This window comes from Petaurus breviceps, unplaced genomic scaffold (assembly GCF_028583685.1).
Source record: "Petaurus breviceps papuanus isolate PSGF00001 unplaced genomic scaffold, PetGlider_PUasm1.0 98, whole genome shotgun sequence".
Lineage (NCBI taxonomy): Eukaryota > Metazoa > Chordata > Mammalia > Diprotodontia > Petauridae > Petaurus > Petaurus breviceps.
This window is the reverse complement of record NW_027187460.1, coordinates 17,805,897-17,830,258: the sequence shown is the minus strand read 5'-3', so window position 1 is coordinate 17,830,258 and position 24,362 is coordinate 17,805,897. Positions and strand designations below refer to the sequence as shown.

Genomic DNA, 24,362 nt, shown 5'->3' with positions numbered 1-24,362 from the left:
AGTATCTAAATATCCTCTAAAGTGTCACTATTGAAATTTCCAGTTTTATTTTTAAAGTATTCTATTTTGTTTATTTTCCCTACCAGTCCCTTGCATGTCATGTTGGATGGAATCTTAACAGTTTTTTTCTCTTGAGGTAGTGAAAAGAGAAAACCGAAGGACAGACTTTCAAGATGAGCAAAAAGCCCCCAAATCGTCCTGGAATCACTTTTGAGATTGGTGCTCGTTTGGAGGCACTGGACTACTTACAAAAATGGTATGAAAAACATAGACTTTGTTCACCTCACAGTATTTATGTCATACAGTTCTATGTCTTAACTAATTCTGCCCCACTCATTAGATTATTTTGTTTTAAAAACACGTGAACTTTTAGTTTTTTTTCTTTAAAATAAAAAAGTTTAGGTTTAAGATTTTAATACATATTTTTTTATATGATGCTGTTTTAAAAACATGTTTAGGTATCTGTGGCATGGAAATAAACACAGTAGGATATGAGAGATTTTGAATATGTTAAACATGTACCTTGTGGGTTTTTGTCTCAAAGCTTCCCTTCTCAAGTTTTTAGTATGTTCTGTTAAAAATATATAATTTGCTTTCTTTGCATATATTTTAAATGTTCAGTTACAATAAATTATCTAAGACATTAAAGCCATATACAACACATTAAGGATCAAAATTATGCTTTTCCAAAGGAGTTTTATATAATTTGCTGATAGTTTTATGTTCCCGAATGAACATAATTCAGCTCCTCCAGCAGTATGTCCACTTGCCTGGGAGTATGGATTTTACCTTTAGATTACCAGCAGTTAAATATTGTTTTTAGATGATCTAAAAACTGTATGATTCTTTGCACCTTCTGCCTCCTTTTCTGCCACTCTGCCATTCTCAATGCAGAAGCTGGAAGGAGATGAATGGCATTTTGCCTTTTTCTTTTGTTTAATTGGTCATCATGGCCAAATAATTTCATCATTAAATGTCTAGCCTGCTTGTGTTGCATTTCTCTGATAACTAGCTAGGCTCATCATTGGAAAACATTTTGGGTTGGTTGCTAGGACCATACCTGAAGCTTTTCCATCATGGTAAAATCTGTTAGATCTTATGCTTTGCTGAGTATAGCCTTTGAGAACCCAGGGTTACCTCTACAACATGATGAGACATTTGAATAAGACTTTGTGAAAGACCAGAAGAAAGAATGAAGTTGCAGCTAAATGGAAGGATAATTCATAGGCACTTCTTGAAAAGACAAAGAAAAAAATAAATATTGTATTTTGCAGATGAGATGAGGTTTATTTAGAGAACACTAGAGATTTAGCTAAAACATATGGAAACAACTTCAATAAAGTAGTAGGATATAAAATATACTCACAAAAATCACAAAAATAATCACCAGCTTTCTTTAGTACAAAAAGAATCCAATGTAAAGAGAGGGAAAAAATTCTGTTTAAAATAACCAGAATGCATAAAATACCTGGTAGTCTGTTTAACCATGACACAGGAATTCTGTGTGTACAACTACAATGCACTCTAGAAATAATAGAAGACTTAAATAATTGTAGAGACATTAATTGTTCATAATTGTTCTATGCTAAACTAATAAAAATGACAATGCTACTTAAATTAATTTTACAGATTTCATTCTATACTGAGCAGACTACCTCCCAAAGGATTACTTTCTAGAACTATACAAAATAATGGCAAAATTCATTTGGAGGAAGAAACTCTTATGAATATCAAGAAAAATGATTTTTTAAAAGTGAGAAGGAAGGAAACCTAATAGTAATCGATGTCAAACTGTACTACAAGCAGTAATCACCAAACTATTTGGTACTGGTTAAAAAATAGAAAAGTTGTTTGAGTGGAACAAATTGAGTACACAAGACATAGAAACAATTGAACATAGTATTGTAATGTTTAGTAAAGCCAATGGCACCAACTGCTGAGGTAAGAACTCACTATTTGACAAAAGTTCCTGGGAAAGTTGGAAAATAGGCTGGTAGAATTCAGGTTTAGATAGAAATCTCATACCTTTTATCACAAGTTGCAAATGAATGCATGATCTAGATCAATTGAGTCCACCTTAAATAAAAATGGAAACCACGACTCCAGCCATATGCATCCCTGTGGGTCACATATATTGACTTAGTTTTGAAATATAATGTTATCTGTGTTTTGTTGTATTTATTTTTAAAATATATCCCAGTTACATTTTAATCTGGTTCAGGTCATATGTGGGAGTTTTGTGGGCTCACAATTCTTGTGTTTGGTACCTCTGTTTTAGAATTTATTAAAGTTCATAATTAAATGAATTAAATTTTTAAAAATTCATGAAGTTCATATTAAAGTTCAACAGATAAATTAGAAGAGAAGGGAAAGATATTTTTCACAACTCTGAATAGGTGGAGAGTTCTTGACCAAAGGAGGGATTGAAATAATCATCAAAATAAAGTGGACAATTTTGATTACATTAAATTGAATTAAGAAACAGTTAACTGCAAAAAAAACCCCAAACCAAGTCGTTCCCCAGTAGATAAAGGGTCAGAGGCAGTTCTGAATTAATGAGAAACATCCACAGGAGAAAAATATGCTCCAGATGTCTAATAATATAACTGCAAAATTAAAGAACTGGAATTTTCTACCTCATTCCCATCATATTGGCAAAGATAACAGAAAAAATAATTGTGGTTGTTGGAGATAGAGGGTCTATGAGAGGGCAGATACACTCATGTTCTGTTGATAGTGCTATGAATTGTTCCAGATGTTCTGGAAAGCAATTTGGAACTATATTCTAAAAGTCACTAAATTATACACTTTGGCCCAGCAATAACACTCTTAGGTGATATTTGTGGGCCAAAGGGTAAGCACAAAAGGTCTCTCCAAGAGATCAAAGGGAGAAGAAAGGGACTCAGATATACAAAAATGTTTATAGAGCTTTTTTTTCTAGGAAAGGTATCCACTAAGTGGGTGCCTATAAAAACAGTAATAACAAATTATGCTGTGTGAAAATAATGGAATATTATTGTACCATAAGAAATGACTGAAGGAAAAGATTCAGAGAAGCCCAGAGAACATATATGAACTGATATAGAGTGAAATGAACAGAATCCAGAAAACAGTTTATACAATTATTGCAATACAGTAAGGAAAACAACTTTGAAAGACTTAAATACACTTTATCAATACTGAATGATCTTTCATGACCCTAGAAGACTGATGATGAAGAGTATCCCCTACCTCTTCATATAGATATGATGGATAAAATAAGACATGCATTTTCAGATACCACTAGTGTGTAAATTTGTTGCTGTGTTGTACTTGTTTGTTACAGGGGAGGCTTTTAATTTGGGGAGGGAGGCAGGGAATTGTGAGTGCAGTGACATTATTAGAAAAGAAAAGGAAGAAAAGAGCATGAAAAAGCATTTAAAAGTACACAGAAGAGAGCAAAATGAAGTTCAGAAGAGTACAAAGACAAATTGGAAAATTTCAATATTAAGTTTAATGTTTTCTTAAAAAAATGATATTTGCTTAAAAATATAACCTACAGGTTAAAGAGAGTCAGTTTTAGTTCTTTTTCCTGTTCCTTATTTTATAAAAAATTCCTGTTGGATGCTCATCAAGTTCATAATTAAAATAGAAAGTTTACTCCAAAAAGGCACAGAAAGGAGATGGTTGCATTGGTTATATCATATGCCTGAAGGCAACAAGAAATTATTTCGTAGGACATTTGGTCACCTCATACTGTAGTGCTTAAAAGTATTAGCAAAATGACAGCTGTGAAAATAAACGAGTTTGTGCACTGACGTTTATTGAAAAAGATGAAGAGGTATAGAAATTCTACAAAGATGTCAATAAGACCTTCCAAATTATATACTTTAAGTGAGGATGGTGAAAAATGTATCTGAAGATATAGGTTAGGAAGAAGGAATGAGAGAAGACAAATACTTAGACTTTACAGTAGAAGGTTCACACATTTACATCACAAATGCTTCAAAAAATAATTAGTATCAGTATGACAAGCACCAAATAATAAAAAAATATTTTAATAGATGCAAAAAGACTCATTTGTATGGGAATTATCCCTGAATCAGCTGTCTGTGTGTAGTTAGACTGCTGACTTATTAAAGATCAGAATGACTAAAAACTAAACAAAAAACTGGAAGAGTAACAACTAAAATATAGGATACAGTTAGCATCACTCAATCCTGAACTTTTTGAATGATTAATAATGAAAAATATATAATGGACAAAAGAAGCAACATCACCACTGATAATTATATACACAGATTTAACTGATATAAAACAGTTATCATAACAGAGCAGCCAAAAGATCCTAAAAAGTGCATTAGCAGTCATTGCAAAGCAAGAAAGATGGCTACCCAAGGCAGCACCAGTTTAGAACATAAACTTGTTTGTAATATTTTACTCAGAAGGTATACAGGTGAATATGAGCAATAACACCTCATAAAGCTGATAAAATCATTAGATTCTCTCTTTAAACTACATTAAAGTAAGCTTTGTTAACCAGTGAAGTAAAGTTATGTCAAGGACATTTAAAGATAAAAATAGGAGTAAAACAAGAACATTGGAAAAGATGTGCAAAATTTTTTTTGTTGTGTTTTTTGTTTTTAGCAGACTTTTCATCATCAAATCCAGTCCACATATAGACTTTAACATCATAGTCTTATATGATATACTTATATATCATATATACTTATAGAAATAGTAGAAATGTCATCAAAGTAAATAAATATGGGAAAAGCCCTGAACTGGACAAAATCTACATTGAAGAAATCCATACTGGAGGTGATAGACGCAATTGTGTGGGCACTGAAAAATCTATTTACAAGGTATCTAAGTTAGTTGTATGACCCAAAGGTATAGGGAAAAAACAACAACTCGGGTCTTATCACTGAAAAAAAGACGACTGAAAGAACATCAACAGCTACGAACCTATATGCTTTCTTTCCCATCTATGTAAAATTTTTGATATTCATCTCTACATGTATTAAGGGTGTTCTTGATGAGAGTATATAAATAGGAAACAGAAAGTTTTGCAAATTATATTCTACAAGGAAATATATGTTTACTTGTAGATGATTGAAAGATATAGGGAATGGAAGACCTGCTCAGCTTATTGTTAATTGATATGAAAAAAGCTATTGATTCTATAGAGCAAAACACTTAAAGATTGCTTTCCAATGAAATATCTCCCTTACATCCAAATTTTGAAGGTTCATTGAATGAATAATGAAATGATCAGAATAATTTTGTTTTACAACCCTCTGATCATAAAAATTCAGTTGAGGCATAAAACAAGGTGTGTTCTCAACAAAAGTGTTCACTATTATGATGGAGGGGAACTATTTATAGAGACCATATTAGAGAGGGCTTCCTTGTGGATGATGAGGTTCTCCAGATGCTTCTTTATTTTAATAGATGACGTGCTGATTGCATCAAGTCCTGTAACATTGCATGTCTTCTTGAAAACACCTCTAATTAATCAAAAAAGTTGGACCTTCTTCGCAAGACCAAATTGAGTGAAGTGTTTATTTCCCAAGTCATAACATGCCCTTGATTAGACTATATAGTTTGAAAATCTATATATCTATAAATATATCTGTATATTTGGGACAAATAGTATGAACGGACAAGTAATGGGTCCAGAATTAAATGAAAAGAGTTGGGCTGGGCTGGCTTCAGGAAATTGTGGAGTTCTTTTAATGATCCCAAAGTTCTTCCCCCGAACAATGAGTTATCTTTTAAGAACCAATATTCTATCAGTATTGTATGACCTTAAGACCCAGAACACAACCGTCTCTTAACAGTTAAAAATGAGTATCACACTGAGAGCATTAGAGAGGCTTATATGAGTGTGCAGGCTATAATGTATAACCACTTGGGAGCAGAAGAACAGGATTAAAAAAATGCTGTAAGAGAAATTTATGGTTGTAAAAGAATGTGAGCTAGTCATAGTGAACAGGGATGGCAGGTTGACAGCCCAAGTACTCCACTGATATCTTCATGATGTTATAAGAAAGCGAGGAAGACTACACCAGCATGTTAAGTAGATCCATGTGTAGTGAACTCATGGGAAAACATGAATGACAGTTACACAGGACAGAGTAGTATAGATGGTTTGTGATTTGTGTCACTAAAGGAAACATCCAAATCAGTGATATTCATTATTCATTTGCATATTTGAATGAACATGAAGATAAAATGTGGGCCTTTCCATTAGCCAAATTGTTTCAATAGAGCTTAACACACAGGAATAATTGAGCTCTTTTTGAGTGAGAAAATGGAAATTTAGTATTGCCAGTGCTTCATTTGGAACTTCATTTGGGGGCTTAACTATGGTTATCTTTTTTTCTTTTACATTAGCAGCTGCCCTAGTTGACATCCAGGATATGCACTATTAAATGATTATTTAAAAGTGCTTAAATATAACATTTGAGCTTTTGTTTATTTTTTGTTTTGGAAAGCACTTTGATAGCCAAACATGTAGACACAGTTGCGTCAGGAAATGTTTGAAACAGGGTGAACCTTGCATCAGTCTTAGAACTGCCATATTCCTTGGAGAACTGGGTTTTAGGCAGCTGTTGTGTAGGGGGAATAGGAAAAATAGATATCTTAGCTATTTATGAGTTAGTTCATATTATCTTTTTATTGTTTTGTTTGAAGTTAGTTTGGAGCCTGTGAGTATACCTGTAGCAAAACATGCCAGAGCCAAATGAAAATGATGTTTAAGTTTTTTGGTCTTGTGTGGTCCATGTTTCAATTTACCTTTGCTAATACAATTGATGACACTTGGATTGTACTATGAAAGATGATATGCTTGTATTCCTTGGAGCACCATTTATTGTTGATATTTGATAATAAGAGTTACCCTGTTTTAGTTTAGTCAATACTTGGCCATCTTTGATATCTGTTATTTAAGATAATAACATTTTACCATAGAAGGAACTGTTACATGTGATAGAAAGGAAATCCATACATATGTTACGAGAAAACTTCAGATTACATTACTTACTACATGACATATTTGACATGAGTGTAAAATTTTGCTGACTATTTCAATGTTCAGAATATAAGGAATATTTCTTCTTTAATCATGTTTACAGAGAGTTTCAAACTGTATAAAGTATTTTCTTTACAACAATACTGCCAGGTAGGTACTACAGGTGTTAGAATTTGTTTTATAGATGAAAGAACTGAGATTCTAATATTTTTTTTTCTTTTTGGAGGGGGGAAGGCAGTGCAATTGGGGTTACATGACTTGTCCAAGGTCACACAGCTAGTAAGTGTTAAGTATTAAATCAAATTTGAACTCGGGTCCTCCTGACTCCAGCACCGGTGCTCTATTCACTGTGCCACCTAGTTGTCCCAAGAACTGAGATTCTAAAGAATTAGGACTGGAATTGGGGTCTCCTGACTGCTGAATGCAGTGATTTTTCTACTATACAATGTTGCCTACCACTTGTGAAAAGTGAAATTATTCTGATTAGTGTTATCCCCCCAATAATCTCCAGAGGAAAAGATTTACTTCTCATTCAGCACCACGGCAAAGTTACAAATTACTTAGCAACATAATTAGCTTCTAGTCTTGGGAGAGCAAATAGTGCTATTTGTATTTTTCTTTCTGATACTGTTTATGTCATTAATTTTGCATTAGTGTATATTCCATTTTGATGCCCAGATATTTACAGAATAAAGAATAAAAAATTGTTTTAGTTGGAAAAGATTTTAAGAAGGACCAAAAAAGAAAGCATTTTAAAACCAACCTCTGAAGTCAATAGCTATTTTATGTTAGATTTTGTATTTAAATGGGGGAAGGGTGAAAAAAATTTTGATTAAATGGAAAATATTTTATAATCTTTTCAGGAAGTGGAATTGTTAGTAGATTATGTGGAGAATCAGTAAAATTTATACCCTTAATGAAGTTTTGATTTAATTATTTTAATTATCCAATCATTTTAACTGAATATAAATAAACTTTAGTCAAAATAGTAATGGCCAGGAATAACACAATGAAAGCCTAATCATTTTAATTTTTATGTGAGCATTTTGTCCAGTCTAGGTTTGAGCTGGACAGAGTAACCTTTCCAGAATTGGAAAAGACCCAATATGAAATTTTTAGTTACTGTTAGCAACAATTTTAGTCAGCATAGTTTTATATATGTGGTTAACTTTTTTTTTTACACCTTATGAAGTTTTGTATAGATTTTATGCTGTTTTGTAATTATTCAATTCACAAATATAATTTTGTTGTATTTGTATTTATAACATCTTTAAAAGTAGAGATGTCTCTAATTAAAAAACAAAAGAGTTCCATATGTGTATTTATCCAGTTGCAGTCAAAGTACACTTTTCTTGATGTGGATTTGTTTCTTTATATCAGCAATTTCAAATAAAAAGACTTGGGCCCAGAAAGCACTTAATAGATGTTTGCTGTATTGAATAAAAGTTATTATGCTTGAGTGATAGTAAAGTAACATAATTAACATTCTGTGCTGGGTGTTCATCTAATCATTAATATTTATTAACTATGATATGAGACATGAAAGAAGTTCCATGTCATTTTCTTTATTTTTCTTATGTGCTATATTTCACTTAATAATATAAATTGTTATTGTAGGTAGTTGCTTCACTAGCAATAAAAGCATATGAAAAGTATTTGAACCCTGAGGTATTTTTGCCATCCTTTAAGTGGCAACAGAAGTTAGATTATCTAAATGCCTTGAAATAATTGCTTTTCCCTGAATTAATTTGTTTTTAGTTTCTATTCTCAAAACTATACTGTATAGTAATAATTTCAGATTTGCTAATTCAACTTAACTATTTTTAAATACTATTTACTAAGCACTATTTTAGGTATTGGGGATATAGAAATTTAATGTATGACCTATCTCTTCAGGATGCCTATGTTGAAGGGAGGTAAATGATACCACCTTGTATTAAGAAAGTTTATTTCTGGATACATCTTTCATATAGTTGTCCTGAAAAAAAGAGCTACAAAACCCCCCAGGGATTATAGTACTGAAAGTCCTAGTACTGTTAATCTGTAGAAGGTTTTATGATTGTAAAGAAGGAAAATCTATTGCTATAAATAAGGTAAACTTTTAAGGGCAAAGGAAAAAAAATGTTCAAGTTCTTAAGCTTTTTAAATTTTAGGATAGATTTGATTTAAGTCAAATCTGTTTGAGATACCAAGTAGAAAGACTTGACTAAGGTTTTTTACCTTTTTACTTCATTTGACCTTACTATATATTCTTCATAGTCCAGAAGGAGATGCTGGCTTATAGAAGCTATATTTTAAATTTCAAACAGTGATTTGCTTTTAACATTTTGAGACATTTTATATAGCTAAGCCTGAAATTTTATTATTGCTCTAACAAATTATCAAAGATAAGTGAAGCAGATACTTATGAAGTAGTTGAGAAGTAATTCAGCTTCAGTTTGAAGGGTTAATCTTGGATGATTGAGCATCTTTTCCACAGACTAAACAGTAAACCTTGATGCCTCTTGAGTAGAGTGTATTAATTTATATTTCCTAAATCCATAAATTTATTCTGAAAACATCTGGCTTTAAATTTCTTTCAATCTGAGTAAAGACTATTAATTTGATATGTTAAATACTCAGTTATCAACAGAAACAAGTTACATGTATAAACATATCTATACATATCACCCATCTTCTTTTAATCTTGGTTGCCACCTTTACTGCCATGTATAAAAACTATTGAAAGAGAATCAGGAAAAATAATTGATTTTAGGGAACAACAAAAAATTCTGACACATACTTATTAATATGTAGACTTAGACTAAATGTCATTTAAGGTCCCTACTAGTTTTCAGCCTTTGATTCTGTAATTCTTTGATCAAGTAAGGTAACAGTGTGATGAAAATGAGTATCTCTCAAAACAAACCCATTAAAATTTTTTTCATTTGAAAAATAATTCAGCACATTACTGTTTTTAGTGATGGCTTGTGTACCCAATTGTTGGTTGGTTGTTGTCCTTTGTTCTCAAAGAGGACCAAAATGGCATCACTTTGCTAGAGTCAAGTTTCAGTATGTCTGACTGTGACTGATCAGACCAATATAATCTTGGAATGCTCTACCACAGGTTGGGCACAAATAGTGTGTGTCTGTGTACCCCATACTATGTAGGGGAATTCCATGGTTCAATCTAACTGTCTTATTTAGTGATGATTTAAATTCTGATGTGTCCTTATTTTAATGAAAATATACTCTATTGTAAGCAAATTTATGATTTAGAAGCTATGCAAGTGGACTTTAGAAAGTATATTCTATAAAATTCATACAATTTATGCTTTTTCTACTTTTTCCTGAATAATTCCATGAAATTTCCTTCTAGTTCTAAACAGAAGAATGAAAAAGATGTAAAGCTGGCAGATGTTTTTGAGCATCGCCAATTAGATGTTTTTGGTAGAGTAGTCTAAATTTTGAAAAGGCAAATGCTATTTCTACACATTTGGAGTTTTTGAACTAGTAATGAAGCATTTACAAATGTACATTTTGAAAGATTTACTTGCAGAGGACTGAAAGTTATTTAGAGATTGAGGAAATGTAGGCTGACTAGGAATAAGGAAAACCTTGTTTAAGTAATGAAAAGCATCAGTCAGTAAGCATTTAGTAAGTGCTAGGCACCTTCAGACCTAGAGGCATACGCAGAGGAGGAAGAAAGAAGAAAAAGATGGGGAATGGAAAAAAATATACACAGATATTTAATGCCTATTATGTCCTTAAATTGCCTCTTATGCAAAATAAATGATTAACAAATGAATGTATAATAGGCACACTAAAAGAGATAGGAAAAACAGGAATGAGAAGAAAAGAATAGCCAGAAGTAGTGTAGTGCCATTGGAAATTTTGAGTTCATAGAATAGTTTATCTCTCCTTGGCTTATGCAAGATTCTCAATACATTGGAATTTCAGTATTTTCCAGTAATTCTTTTACTAGAAATAACTTAGAAGTTGGACTTGGTGATTTACAAAAACAAAAAAAAAAAAACATTTTTTTCTTTTAAATAATCTTTAAGGTCTTGTATTATCTTACTGTCTGTATTATCATAATACCACATTGAAAAACTTCTCTGACTGATCCATATAAGTTTAAAGTAAAGTTTTTATCTTTGCCAGTGAGTAAGAGAAGAAAAATGAGGATTGTTCAAAAGTCTTTGAATGTATTCTTCCCTTAAAGTATTACTTGAGATGTACTCAAACACATGTATATACATAGACAAATTCTTAAACTTGAAAGGTCAGTGAATTAATTGATGGTGGAACAATAGCTACTCTCTTGTCTCCACTAGTATATATATGTTGTCTTTGATTCAAAAAGGTCCTGCATTACTCAGTGCAGTGTAAGATCATTATTGTTTTAGGGAACCAGAAAGTCTCTGCAGAGAAGATGATATTCAGGCCACCCTAAGGGTAATCTTCTAAGGATTATCCCTGGAATGGTTCTAGAATCAAACCTTCAACGCAGGGATCTTGGCCATTTAGAATCTGTACCAAATTGGGATCCACAACACAGTGTGCAGGAAGAAAAGAAGAAATGGGATTCCATTTTCCAGATCCCTATTAGGCTTAGTATAAGACTATCTTAACTAGTGACAATGCAATTTCTCTTTTTTTTACCTTTTTTTCTGAAATTCTTTCATTACTAAAAGTATCTCATCTCTTTGATGTCACTGTTCCCTTCCTGAATGTAATCTTAGTAACTGAATATTCTCCAGAGTTGTTTTGGGTGAAACATTTGTTACCCTTCAGCAAAACTCATTATTAATTACCCTTTCAAGAGTTTTGTAAGTGTAAGGACTTGGAGACAGACTTTGGTCAGCATTATAAGCCATTTCAACTTTGTAGGACCTTCCACAGTTCAGCACTCATTTGACATAGCCTATTAGAAACTAGGGTCACTTCTATGCCACAGTGTGCCACAATGAGATCATTAGATTTCCATATTATGAAAGAAAGAACTTGATTTCTCAGTGGGAAAGAACACTAACAAAATATTCTCTCTTCTTGTAGGCAACTAGACTAAGAGGGATCCTTTATTTTATTTTGGATAAATAGACAAAATTTTGCAGAATAATAGTATGCTTTCACTTCTTGGCTACAAGAAGAATGTATATTTTATTTTTTTATTTTATTGTATTTTTTATATTATACTTTATTGTAATAGTTTTAAAATAGTCTCCTAATTTGGTCTCCTAATATTGACTATACAGAAGTAAAATGCCATGAAAAACATTAAATTTTAAGAGACTGAACTTTAAAAAATTGTTAGACTTATAGTTTCTAGGGACCTTGAAAATAATTCGTCCAGCCCCTTCATTTTGTGGATGAAGAAACTGAGGTTCACAAAGGTTAAATGTTTTCTCTACAACAATTATCTTTTGACATAGCCAAGGCTAGCATCCAGTCATTGAGCTAGCATTTATTAATATTAAAGTGCCTACTATGTGCCAGTCATGTGCTAATTACTGGGGACTCAAAGAATAGTCTCTGTTCTCAAGGAACTCTTGGTCTAATGGGTAGACATCATGCAAACACTTATGTGTGAACAAGATATATACAAGATAATCTGGGGTTAATTTCAGAGGGAAGGCACTAATATTAAGGGGGGCTAGGAAAAGCTTTTTGTAGAATGTGGAACTTTAAGACTTGAAGGAAACCAGGGAAATTGAGAGGCATAGATGTTAAAAAAGGGAGAATATTCCAGGCATGGTGGGCAGCCAGTGAAATAGAATAGGAAGATGGAGAATTGTGTACAAAAAACAAGGAGACCAGTGTCACTAGATTGCAGAATGTTAGTGGGGAGTAGGTATAAAAAGACTGGAAAGGTAGGAAGGGTCTAGCACTCAGGTGGGGAACCTGCAGCCTTGAGGTCACATGTGGCCTTCTAGGTCCTTGGTTATGGCCTTTTGAATGAGTCCAACTTTTAAAAAATGAACACTTTTATTAAGAGGATTTGTTCTGTGAGATTTGAATTCAGTCAAAGGGCCCCCTTGAGGACCTAGAGAGCTGGGTAATAAATGGCTTTAATCTCTAAACAAAAGATTTTATATTTGATCTTGGAGGTAATAGGGAACAATTGAAATTTATTGAATGAGGAGGGGATGATTTGATCAGAGCCACTTTAGGAAGATTGGTTTGATTGCTGAGTGAAGATGGATTGGAATGGGGAGCAACTTTAGGCAAGAAGACTAACTAGTGGGATATTACAGTAGTGTAGGTGTAAGATGAGAAGGGCCTGCACCAAGGTGGTTGCAGTAGCAGAGAATAGAAGTCATATATATGAGATACTACGAAGGAAGAGATAACAGAAACTAGCTACTTACTGAATATGAGAAATGAAAAGAGTAAGGAATTGAGGATGACACCTAGGTTGTGGGACTGACTATCTGAGGGGATGATGATATCTTTGACAGTAATAGGGAAGTTAGGAAGAAGGGGAGGTTTTGAAGAGAAAGATAATATATTCAGATTTGGACATGTTGAGTTTAAGATTCTATGGGACATCCAGTTTGAGGTGTCTAGTAGGGAGTTGGAGATTCAAAGCTGGAGTTTAGGACAGAGGTTAGAGCTGCAAAAAATAGATCTACATTATGATAATTGAATCCAAAGGAGCCGATGAGATCATCAAGAGAAATAATATAGAAGGTGAAGAAGAGAGCCCAGGACAGAGCATCTCCACATTTAGCAGGAGTGACCTGGATGAAGATCCAGTAAAGGTGACAGAGTAGGAGCTGTCTGATAGGAGAACCAGGAAAGAAGTATCATGAAAACCTAGAGACCAGAGTGTCAGAGAAGATGATAGTGCCAGAGACTACAGAGAAATAGAAGGATGAGCATTGAAAAAAAAAAGGCTTGTTAGATTTGTTAATTAAGAGATCATTAGTAACTTTGGAGAGCAGTTTCAGTTGAATGAAAAGTTAAGAAGCCAGACTGAAAAGCATGAGAGGGAGGTAATGAAAGCAGTGCTTATTGATACCTTCTCAAGCTGTTTAGCTACAAAAGGGAGGAGGAATGGCTTGTTGGCTAAGAGACCGGAGGATCAAATGAAAGTTTTTTGAGGATGGAGGGGGAACATATGGGCATTTGTAGGGAGTAGGGAAGCAGCCATTAAATAGGAAAAGATTGAAGAATAGTGAGAAAATAGAGGTGATACAAGGGCCAATCTGTTGGAGAAGATTGGATGGAATGGAATTACTTGTGCAGGTATAGGGGTTTGCCTTTGCAAAGAAATGGACGACTTCTCCATGAGAAATGAATGAAAGAAGAGACGTCTAAATGATGTGAATTGAAGCAAGGTTCTCAGCTAAGAGGGTAAGGGGAAGAGGAGCTGTGAGAGGTTTTGAAGAGAGATGGAAAGGTTTAGAAGAATCATGGTGGTGAGTGGTATAGTGAATTAATAAGGCAGTTGTAACAGAGTTGCCTTGCTACAGGGAAGGCCCAGTTGAGATTATGTAATATAAATTTGTCATGGACCCAGTATGGTTTTGTGATTTTCTTCAACTTCATTCAACAGCACAGTAGGAGGGAAGACAGTGGATAGTGGAAGTGATCCAAAGCTGGGAATTGGAAGGGGCAGATCTTCAATGGAGAAAAAGGGAAAGGGACTAGAGAGAGGAGGATAGTGTAGAATTAAACTGGTTCACCAAGGGATCGTGTGGGGAAGGGAAGAGAATATGGCAGTTCTACAGGATTTGAGGGCTTGGGAAAGAACTTGGGGGTGAAGGGATTGAAGGATGAAATGAGGATAGAGAACAGAGTTTGGAGTTGTAAGGCATTAGGGGAGGTGGAATGACAACACTGTGATCAGATAAAGGAATTTTAGAATTCCTAAACATGGATATTTATGGTAGTTGATGGCAAGGTCAAGGATGTAACAAATCCCTGTGTGTAACTGGTATGATGGAAGAAGCTATGGAAAATGGCTAAGTTGAGGACTCTTGAGGTTAGGGCATTTGAAGAAGTTATTTATATTGTATATTGAAGTCCCCTAGTATGAGGGCAGAAGTTGGAGAGGAGAGAGATTATGAACAAGTCACTGAACTCATAGGAAGGAAAGTGTCCTGAAGATCTTTAGTAAACAGATACCAGAATCTTGAATTGGGTGATAAATATGGACTGAATGAACTTCAGAGGAGGAGAGGTTGTTGAGTGATGGGGGGAAGGGGGGTAGAGCCTGGAAGTGACAAAGGGGGAGCAAGGACTATTCCAATTTCCCACCACAACTAGTGAGTTGATGGGTATGGGTCAGTGTACAGCCGGAGCTAGAAAGAGTAGCTCGTAATCTGTGATCAGGAGGGACCCACGTCTCAGGGAGCACAAGAAGATGGAAGGAGCAACAAAATAACAGGTTTAAAATAAAATCTAGTTTGTTACCTGTGGAACAGGCTTTCCAGAGAGAACATTGGAACTATTGGGTAGCTTTAAAGTGGTCGATTGGGGTGGGAGTGGGGATGGGAATAAAGGAATGGTTATTGAAAGTTGGAGAATGGATTTTTTTAAAATGGCAGAGAGGAGTGGCTCAGAATCACTGAGTGAGGGTAGGTATTATGTCAGAGTGGAAGTTTAGGTAGATCTCTAAATGTGTATCTGGATTGAGAACGTGAAGCTAGATTTGACTGAAAACTAATAGTAATATAAAGGTGATGGTTTTTGCTTAAATATTCAGCATTCAGGAATACTTCAGAAGTCTGATTTGTTCTCATTGTTGAAAGTTAGATTTTAAAAAACAATAAAAATTAATATTGGCAAAATTTGCCTTTGCAATAACTGCTTGTTAAATAAAACCAATTGATTTGGGAATACTACAAACTGACAATCATCATTTAGTTGTGGCAAATACAGTTTAGCTCATGTGAAGGAAATCAAATATAGGATTTAATTGTTCATTTTGGGTTTCTAAAGGTATGCAGTATTTGATGACAGCATGCTAGATTTCATGTTTTTTGAAAAAATAAAAGATTAAAAGACTGGTAACACGAGCATTTTAAAGTTGATTCATTCCTTGATTTTTTGTAATTGTACTTTTGATGCAATGTGCTATTTTTCTACCACTACTTTATAATTTAATTATTTTTCATATTTAGGCACTTTATAAGTATCTGAAACCTTGATATTTTGGAAAACATTAAAGATACACCAAAAAGAAGACAGATTGCCCATGCTTGTCATTTATTTTCTTGAAGGGGGTATTTATAGAGTTTCATAATTACTTTCAGATTCCTTATGTAAACAAAAATATAACCTTTGCTAGAACTGTATTCTCATTAGAAATATGATTGAATCCCAGCTTATATAAGAAAATAAATAGATAATCCTTTTTTTCATGATGTAGAAAATAAGTGGCCGTAGTTTTGGTAGTGCTGTAATACCATAAGGACTTAAAAACAAAAATTAAGATAAAGTTGTTTTTTGACAGATTTCTAGTATAATACAAGACAGAAGTGATCAGTTTCAGAACTATTCTGTCATCATATTCCCAAATGCCCATCTCTCATTCTTAGCAAATGACCTTAGATGATCAGTACCAGAGCTATTTGTCATCATATTCCCAAATGCACATCTCTCATTCTCAGCAAATGACCTATACCTTTATTGAGAAGAGAGCGGTTCTCTGATGTGACCTTTCCTCCACTCTCCATTTCTTCCTTTTAAATCTAGCATTGCCCTCACCTACCCTCTCCTTCCCTCCAGCGTTAGAGGATAAGGTGGACCTCATTTCCATTACATCACCTATTTTTTTTCCCTCTATCTTTTCCATGACCTTGCTCCAAGAATCTTTGCCTTTCTTATGCATCATCAGTCTCATTCTATTCTACTTCTGGCTTCTTCCCATTAGTCTATGTTCAAGGTTCCACTTTTCTTCAAGACAAAACATAACGTTCAGTTGACCTTGTTATCACCTTTCTTTTATTTCCTTATCCTTCTCTTTTCCCCTGTTCACTGTCAGACTTCTAGAAAAATAAGAGTATGTATGATGACTCTACTATCACATTTTTAAGCCTGCTTCAGCATTTCAATCTGACTTCTATCCCTAGTCCAGGGTCCTTAATGACCTCTTATAAATCAAGTGACCTTTTATTATCTATATCTTTATTTGACACTGTTGATGAATTTCTAATTCTGATATTTTTTGTTCTCTTGGCTTCTGTAAGACTACAATCTTGTGGCTCTTTTCCTAACTTTCTTATTTCTCTTTCCTTTACTGGCTTTCCATTTTTTTGCCCCTTAAAACGTGGGTGTTCTCTGACCTTCTGTGCTATGGCCCTTGGTAGGTTTATCAATTTTCATTTCTTGGCTTATCACCTCTATTGAAAATCTTATAAATCTGTATCTCTACCCTTTGTGTCTTTTTAAAAGTTATTTTTAATTTAGTTTTAAATTTTATTTTATTCTGAACTTAAATAAAACAAGCATTTCCATGACATAGTAAAATAGAAAAAAAACATGATTGTACATGAAACTGAATGTTATGTACAACTTGCTGTTTCTTTTAAATATATAATCAAGTTATCAACCATTTTTCTCTTCCCAAAGCTCCAGTCCCGTATTTTCAACAGGCTATCTGAATATTCAGCTAGCACTTCAGACCCAACACATCTAAAATTGAGCTCCCTTGAGTATTTGCGTAAGGTCTCTCTCCTAATTCTGTTTCTTTTGGTGGTAAAACTCTCCCAGTTACCCAAACTTAAACAACCAGCGATCTTAAATACTTCCCCCTTTCCTATTCCTTTAGTTACCAAACGTTCTTGATTATTCCTTAATAGTCTCTCACATCAATTCCCTACTCCCTATATAAACAATAACTTCCTGGGTCTTTTCATTTCTCTTGGGTTTAACTCTCTTTCCTGTGCAATCTATAGATTTGATCCTCTTCTCTTGAGCTCTAGTACTGCATCTTCAACTACATGCTGGGCATTTCCCTTAGAGTGCTCCATAAGCATCTCAAATTTACTATATCCAAAACTGAACGTTTGCTCTTACCATATACCCTCATCTCCTGGTGACTTCCCTATTTCTGTCAAAGGTACTACTATTTTTCTAGCATCCAGGGAGTGTTAAACCAGGGAGATCTTCCTCAACTCTGAACTCTTGCCCTTCCACACGCATATCCAGTCAGTTGCCAAATCTTGTCACATCTCTACTTCTATCACTTCTTTCCTACCAGTTCTTTTATTTCTACTCACCACAACCACCACAGTTAAGACCCTTATTACTTCTCAAATTGATTATGTAGGAGTCACATAATTTGAGCTCTTTGCATCCCATCTGTACCCTCTCTAATCCATCCTCCATACAGTTGTAGAATTGATAGTCATAAAGTATAGGTCTGGCCGTATCACTCTCCTGCTTAAGAAGCTTTAGTTTTTGCTCCCATAATAAAATACAAATGGATCTGTTTGGTATTTAAAGCCTCTCACAGGCTGAATCTAGCCCATCCTTCCAGGCTATCTTTACATTACTTCCTCCCATTTGGCTCTGTTCAGCCGAATTAGAGTACTTGCTGTTCCCCTGTGCAAATGACATTTCATCACCATCCTTCTTGCCTTTGCACAGGCTTTCTGGAATAGCCTTCCTTCTCACCTTGGGGATTTACTTCTCTGTTTATGTGTTGTATCCTTCCTCTTCTGACTAGAATGTAAACTCCTGGAAAGAAGGGGAATCTCATTTGTTTGTCTTTGTATTCCCAGTGCTTAGTATAGTGCCTATTATATATTAGGCATTCAGTAAGTTCTTGTCACATATAATTTAATTTTGGCTCTGACCTCACTTAAACATGGTAGAATAGTATTCTAACTTTGTTGTTTTGCCTTCAACATTCCTTCTCCAATTTCACCCTGAGAGATATACTTCCTAATGTGCTACTCTGTCCTTGTTTTCTACTCGGAGCTTTAATGATTTCCTCATTGCCACAGTAGCATTTAAAGTTTTCATAGCCAGTCTCCTGTTTACTTTTTTATTATTGTATTTGTTGTTTTTATTATTAATAAATTAATTTATTAATATCAAATTACTTTATTTAAAAATAAAGTAGCTTAATTTATGAATTAATATATTATTTATTAATAATTTATTATTACTCTTTAATTTTCTTGATTCTAGACAATGTGAACTGCTTTTGTCACTTGATGTATAAGAGCCATCTCCTGTCTTTGTGCCTTTGTATACCTAGAATGATTTCATTTTCTTTTCCTTGTTTTCAGAGTAGTTTGGTTAGTGGATAGGGTACTGAACTTGACATTAGGAGTACCTGAGTTTAAATCCTTCCTAAGATTCTTATTAAGCTGTGTCACCTATGGAAAGTTAATTAACTTTTCCGTGTTTTAATTTCTTTAGCTGCCAAATAAGGGAGTTGTGCTCATTCTTCCCAAAAGTTCTTTATGTCTCTCAGAATGTGATCCTATGTTCTTTAGCTGTTTGAAGGACCCCCCCCCCCCCGCTTCAAAACTGTACTTAGGTGCTTACAGCTCTCTCAAGACTTCCTGAGCCATAACACCTACCCCTGACTGAGTGAAAAAAATCTCTCCCTCATCTTTCTCATAGCACTTTGCTTAGCACTTCTCATAGTACTTTTCTTCCTGGTATTTATTGTTTGAATACTGGTATTATTTCAGCATAAATTTCTTGATAACAAAGACTAACTATATTTTATCTACTTTTATATATCCACCTCTACAATACCGTGTTTCCCCGATAATAAGACCTATCCCAAAAAGAAGCCCTCCCCTTACTGTGTAAGATTCCTCTAAAATAAGCCCTCCCCCGAAAATAAGCCCTATTGAGATTGCTACTGTAGTGAAGGGGATCCCCTGTGCTACAAGCTACATTACAGTACCCTCTGTATGCACCGCCCCCCCCCCCTGTGAAACGCACCCCGCGCTCCGAGCTGCATCCAATCAGAGCTGCAGCAGTGAGCGCGTCATCCTGTTCTTCCCCAGTGATTTGCTTGCTGGCGCCATTGAGAGCAGTGCCACGGAGGAGAGCTGAGGCAGGACAACATAAGCCCTCCCCTGAAAATAAGCCCTCTGGTGTTTTTCTTTCCAAAAAAATTAATAAGACAGTGTCTTATTACCGGGGAAACACGGTAGTGCCTTGCAGTTTGTAACTTCTTCAGGTGTTACTCAGCAGATAGCATTTTCCAATGCATTATCGTGACAGGGAATTCTTAAAGGCCTTGTCAGTTGAGGTCAATTGTCAGGCTCCCATAGGCCCTGTGGAGACAGAGTGCTGTATTGTAAAGAGCATAGGATTCAGAGGCCAAAGATCTGACCAGGTTGGAGTTAATCTCTTGTAATTCCTGGCTATGACACTTTGGAAAAGCCTGCTTTTCTGTGCCTCGGTTTCCTCATCTGGAAGTAAGTAAATAATAATATTTTCAACACTTACCTCACAGGACTGTGGAGAAATCATGTTGTAAACTTAAAGATCATGATAGTTTGCTTGCCTTACTATAATAAGCATACTTAGTTAGCAAGGATTTGAGAACATGCTTGAAAACAGATAGATTAATAACAATTCAACAAACATTTAAATATGTATTTTGCTCAAGGCACTGTACTAGCTGCTGGAGATATAATTACTGACAAACTGTCACTCCAGTGACTTCAGTTTATCTTCAGTATTTAAAATATGAATTGGCAGTGTCAAATTATTATCTGAATGTTATTCACATTTCAGAATTAACGATCTTTTTGAAATGACCCAAATATCACAATAATGCCTAGCTAAGGTCATAAAAGCTCTTATCCAAGCAGGTTGGCTACTATGTAGTATTTTTTTTTTCAACTCTGTCAAGTTATAAAGGTGATATCTACTGAAATATGGAGGAGGTTGCATTTTGTATCTGTGGAAGGAATACTTACACTTAAGGACTTAGGTATCCTTGAAGCATCCTAAATGTTAAGGATTTAGCGTAAAGGAGACTGGAGAATAGGAAAGATTGTTAGGATTGAATGCTATAGTTAAGTGACTAGAATGATGGAATTAATATAGAAAGGCTTTAAGAACTTGATGAATCTTGAACAAAATGTTGGATGTGAAAGAAATATGGATTAGTAGAGAGGACAGAAAGTTTTCAAAAGAGATAATAAAATACAAAATCTGAGGAAGGAGATGCCAGGTTGAACAGAAAGCATGAATTGAGTTGTGCTAGGATGTAAGATAGAGTCCTTGGGTGGGAGAAAATGAAGAATACATCAATTGTTTCAATTCCTTAAATTCTGCATCATAGATTTAAATTCTATTTGGAAGACATTGAGAGTTAATGCAGGATCCTTGAAAGAAAGTCACATGATTAATTCCTGGTTGAAAAGAATATTCTTAAGAGAGAGAAAGCAAAAAGATGGGCATCTGACTGGGCTCTGATGTGGGGTTAAATGTGAGGAAATAAATTTATTTGAAAAACACTTAAGAGGAAGAATTTGTAGGATTTGGTGATGGAAAATTTGTAATACATAGAAAGGACATGGTTGAAATCTTGTTGGTGAATCCTATAGTTTTATATTTAACACATAAAGTTAAATTGTTAAGGTTTAAAAATATTTTAATTGATCTTTTGTTTTTAATATTGTCTTATTTATCCCTTTTATTCCTTTCTTTGCCCCTCCTAGAGAGTTACCCCATATGACAAATGGCTTCTTTAAAAGAACAAAGAAAATGAGGAAGAATAGGGGAAAAAATTAGCAAAACTAATCACATTAAAAAATATATATTAATACTTTATATTCAATGATCCATACCAGTGGACTATCCTCCCTACCCCCATCTCTTAAAAGGAGTGGGTAGAGGTATCTTCTCATATGTCTTTTTAGGGGCCACCTTGTCTTTATAATTTCGCAGCTTTCAAATTAAGAAGTTTTAATGAAATCTCATGGTATAGTAAAAAAGAACTTGGAATATGAGTCAAAAGGTCTCAGTTATAGACCTGGCCCCAAACACTTAGTAGTTGTGTGAACTTGGGCAGTTTTAATTTGAGCATTGGATTAGATCCTCTCGGAGATTCTTCCACACTTTTAAGATTTGTGATTCTTTTATCTCCAGTTTATCTTAAGTATTTAAAATATGAATCGGCAGTGTCAAATTATTATCTGAATGTTATTCACATTTCAGAATTAACGATCTTTTTGAAATGACCCAAATATCACAGTAATGCTGCTTTTATTATCTGAATAACCTTCAACTTTAAATTTTCAGAAATTGTAGCATTTCATGTCTCACATCCATGTAGCATCACCTGAATAGCTGTTAAATAATAGTTGTTAAAAAGGTTTTCTCCTTAGGGGGAAGTTTAATAATCATGAAATGCATGATTTCCTAAAGGGAATCCATCCCATTTTCCTCCTATTCAATTTTAAACTTAGCTCATTGCCCATGCATAGCATCTGCCCAAAAGATATTCAGTGATCTACTGAATCAAATCTGTGGGTTATTCAACCAATTGTCCTTTGCCTGGACAATAAGTTTTCTTTGTCCACTTGTTTTTTCCTAGTGTAGGCTAAACGTTGAGGGGTTATGTATCTCATGTAGGAAGCTCTGCATTGTTCAGGACTTGATTTTTTTTTTTTTTTGTAAACAGTATCTGGTGAATCTCACCATCTACAGGGAACCTTTCATCTAATTTGTTGAGTTAAAAATTAGTGACATAGCCAAAGCCAGTAATCTCTCTTCATAATACCTAGTGATCTGGTTCCTAATTTATTACTTTTCTCTTCTAATCACAGGTTATATTTCAGTTTTTTATTAATTTTTCTAGAAATTTCTATAATATTTGCTCTCTCAGGAAGATATTCCTTTATGAATATGAATGCGTAGTATACGTGATAAATGTTACAGGAATTTAGAGAAGGAAGCCATCTGTTTTCATGACTCCTCATCTCACTATCTTGAACCCTTTTGCAAGATGTTACTGTTATCCAAATGACATGTATAGTTTGGCCTATTGACTGTGAGGACCCTAAGAAGGAGGACTACCTTTGGAAAGTATCAGGTATAGTTGAAAGAGTGCTAGAATTTCAGTCAAGAAGACTTTGGTTGTCAAATCCTATCCCTGATATTTAAACATATATGAGCATGGTCTTGTCACATAACTTCTTCCAACCTCAATTTTCACCTTTAAAGTGCTATGAAATGGAAATTTTTGTTACATACTTAGAAGTTCTCCATTCCTTGAAAACCATGATTAAAAAAAAAAAAGCCTAGGTGCTATACTTCAAGAAATCATAAAGCTGTCCAAATCCATTAGAAACAGGACAAATCAAAAATACAAGGAATCTGTTGGTCACATCCTGAAAAAAAAAACACAAAAGGAAAAGTCCCAGGAATGTCACAGCCAAAATACAAAACTCCTCCCTCCCACACCAAAAAAAAAAAAAAAAAGACTGTAAGTATTCAGAAGTATTTCAAGTAACAAGGGAACTAGAGTTAGTATCATTTTAAGACCTAGCCATTTCTTATTATATTGAAAAAGATCTTGGAATACAATATTACAAAAAGGATAAGGCTTACAACCAAGAATAATTTCCCTAAAGCTGATTCCCAGGAAGTACCCTACAGGTAGAAAATGTATCCGTAACATAGAAGAAAACTTTGAAGTATTTCTTATGAAAAGACTAGACCCGAGTAGGAAATATAAAATACTAGAGTCCAGAGATACCTAGAAATATAATTTTATTTAAGTGACTAGGAGTTGTGTGATGCAGTGCTAACATTCTAATTGAGGTAGAAGAAACAAGTATCCTTTCAAGTCTTTAATGTTTCAAAGAAGGTGTTAAATAAAACAGGTCTTGCAAGTGGATTAGTTTTATTCTGAGAGTTTTAATAGAAAGACAAGGGAGAATAAAAGGAATACACTAATGTAGAAGAGAGGAAAAGGGGGATGGAACTTGATTTTTCTCGTAATTGGGATAAGTGTTGGTTGTTGTCCTTCATTCTCAAAGAGGACCAAAATGGTGTCACTATTTTGGAGTTGTGGTACAGTGTGACCATCTGTGGCTGATCAGATCAACATGAGCTTGGAAGGTGTAATGGGAATGCAAATTTGGAAGATCTTCCCTGCCCCTAGGCTAAAGTGCACCTGAAGCCTGGGGTGGGAGGCTTGTTTTTCAGTAGATATTTCTTGATTGGCCAGTGAGTCAATAAGGTTGTTACATTATCTGAGCCAGGAGAAGGCTATATAAGCCCTGATGTGTACCTTTGTTTTGGGGGCTCACTTTGAGAAGTGTTATGTGATTTGATCTGTATTCTGGGAAGCCGTTGTCCAGGGCCACCCCCCCCCCCCCCCCTTTGAAAAACCCAGATGTTGATTGGGTATGGATGTAATGGCTGG

At 34.5% G+C, this 24,362-nt stretch overlaps 1 protein-coding gene across 14 annotated transcripts in view; it reads left to right on the top strand.

Annotated features, from left to right (window-relative positions):
* Positions 1-97: 97 nt before the first annotated feature.
* PHF20L1 (PHD finger protein 20 like 1) overlaps positions 98-24,362 on the top strand; it is a 124,536-nt gene continuing 100,271 nt past the window's right edge. For all 14 annotated transcript variants that reach the window (XM_069081166.1, XM_069081174.1, XM_069081172.1 and 11 more), the window contains exon 1: positions 98-256. In XM_069081166.1, the coding sequence (XP_068937267.1) occupies positions 174-256 (83 nt within the window). In that variant the 5' untranslated portion in view covers positions 98-173. The remainder of the gene's footprint in view (positions 257-24,362) is intronic.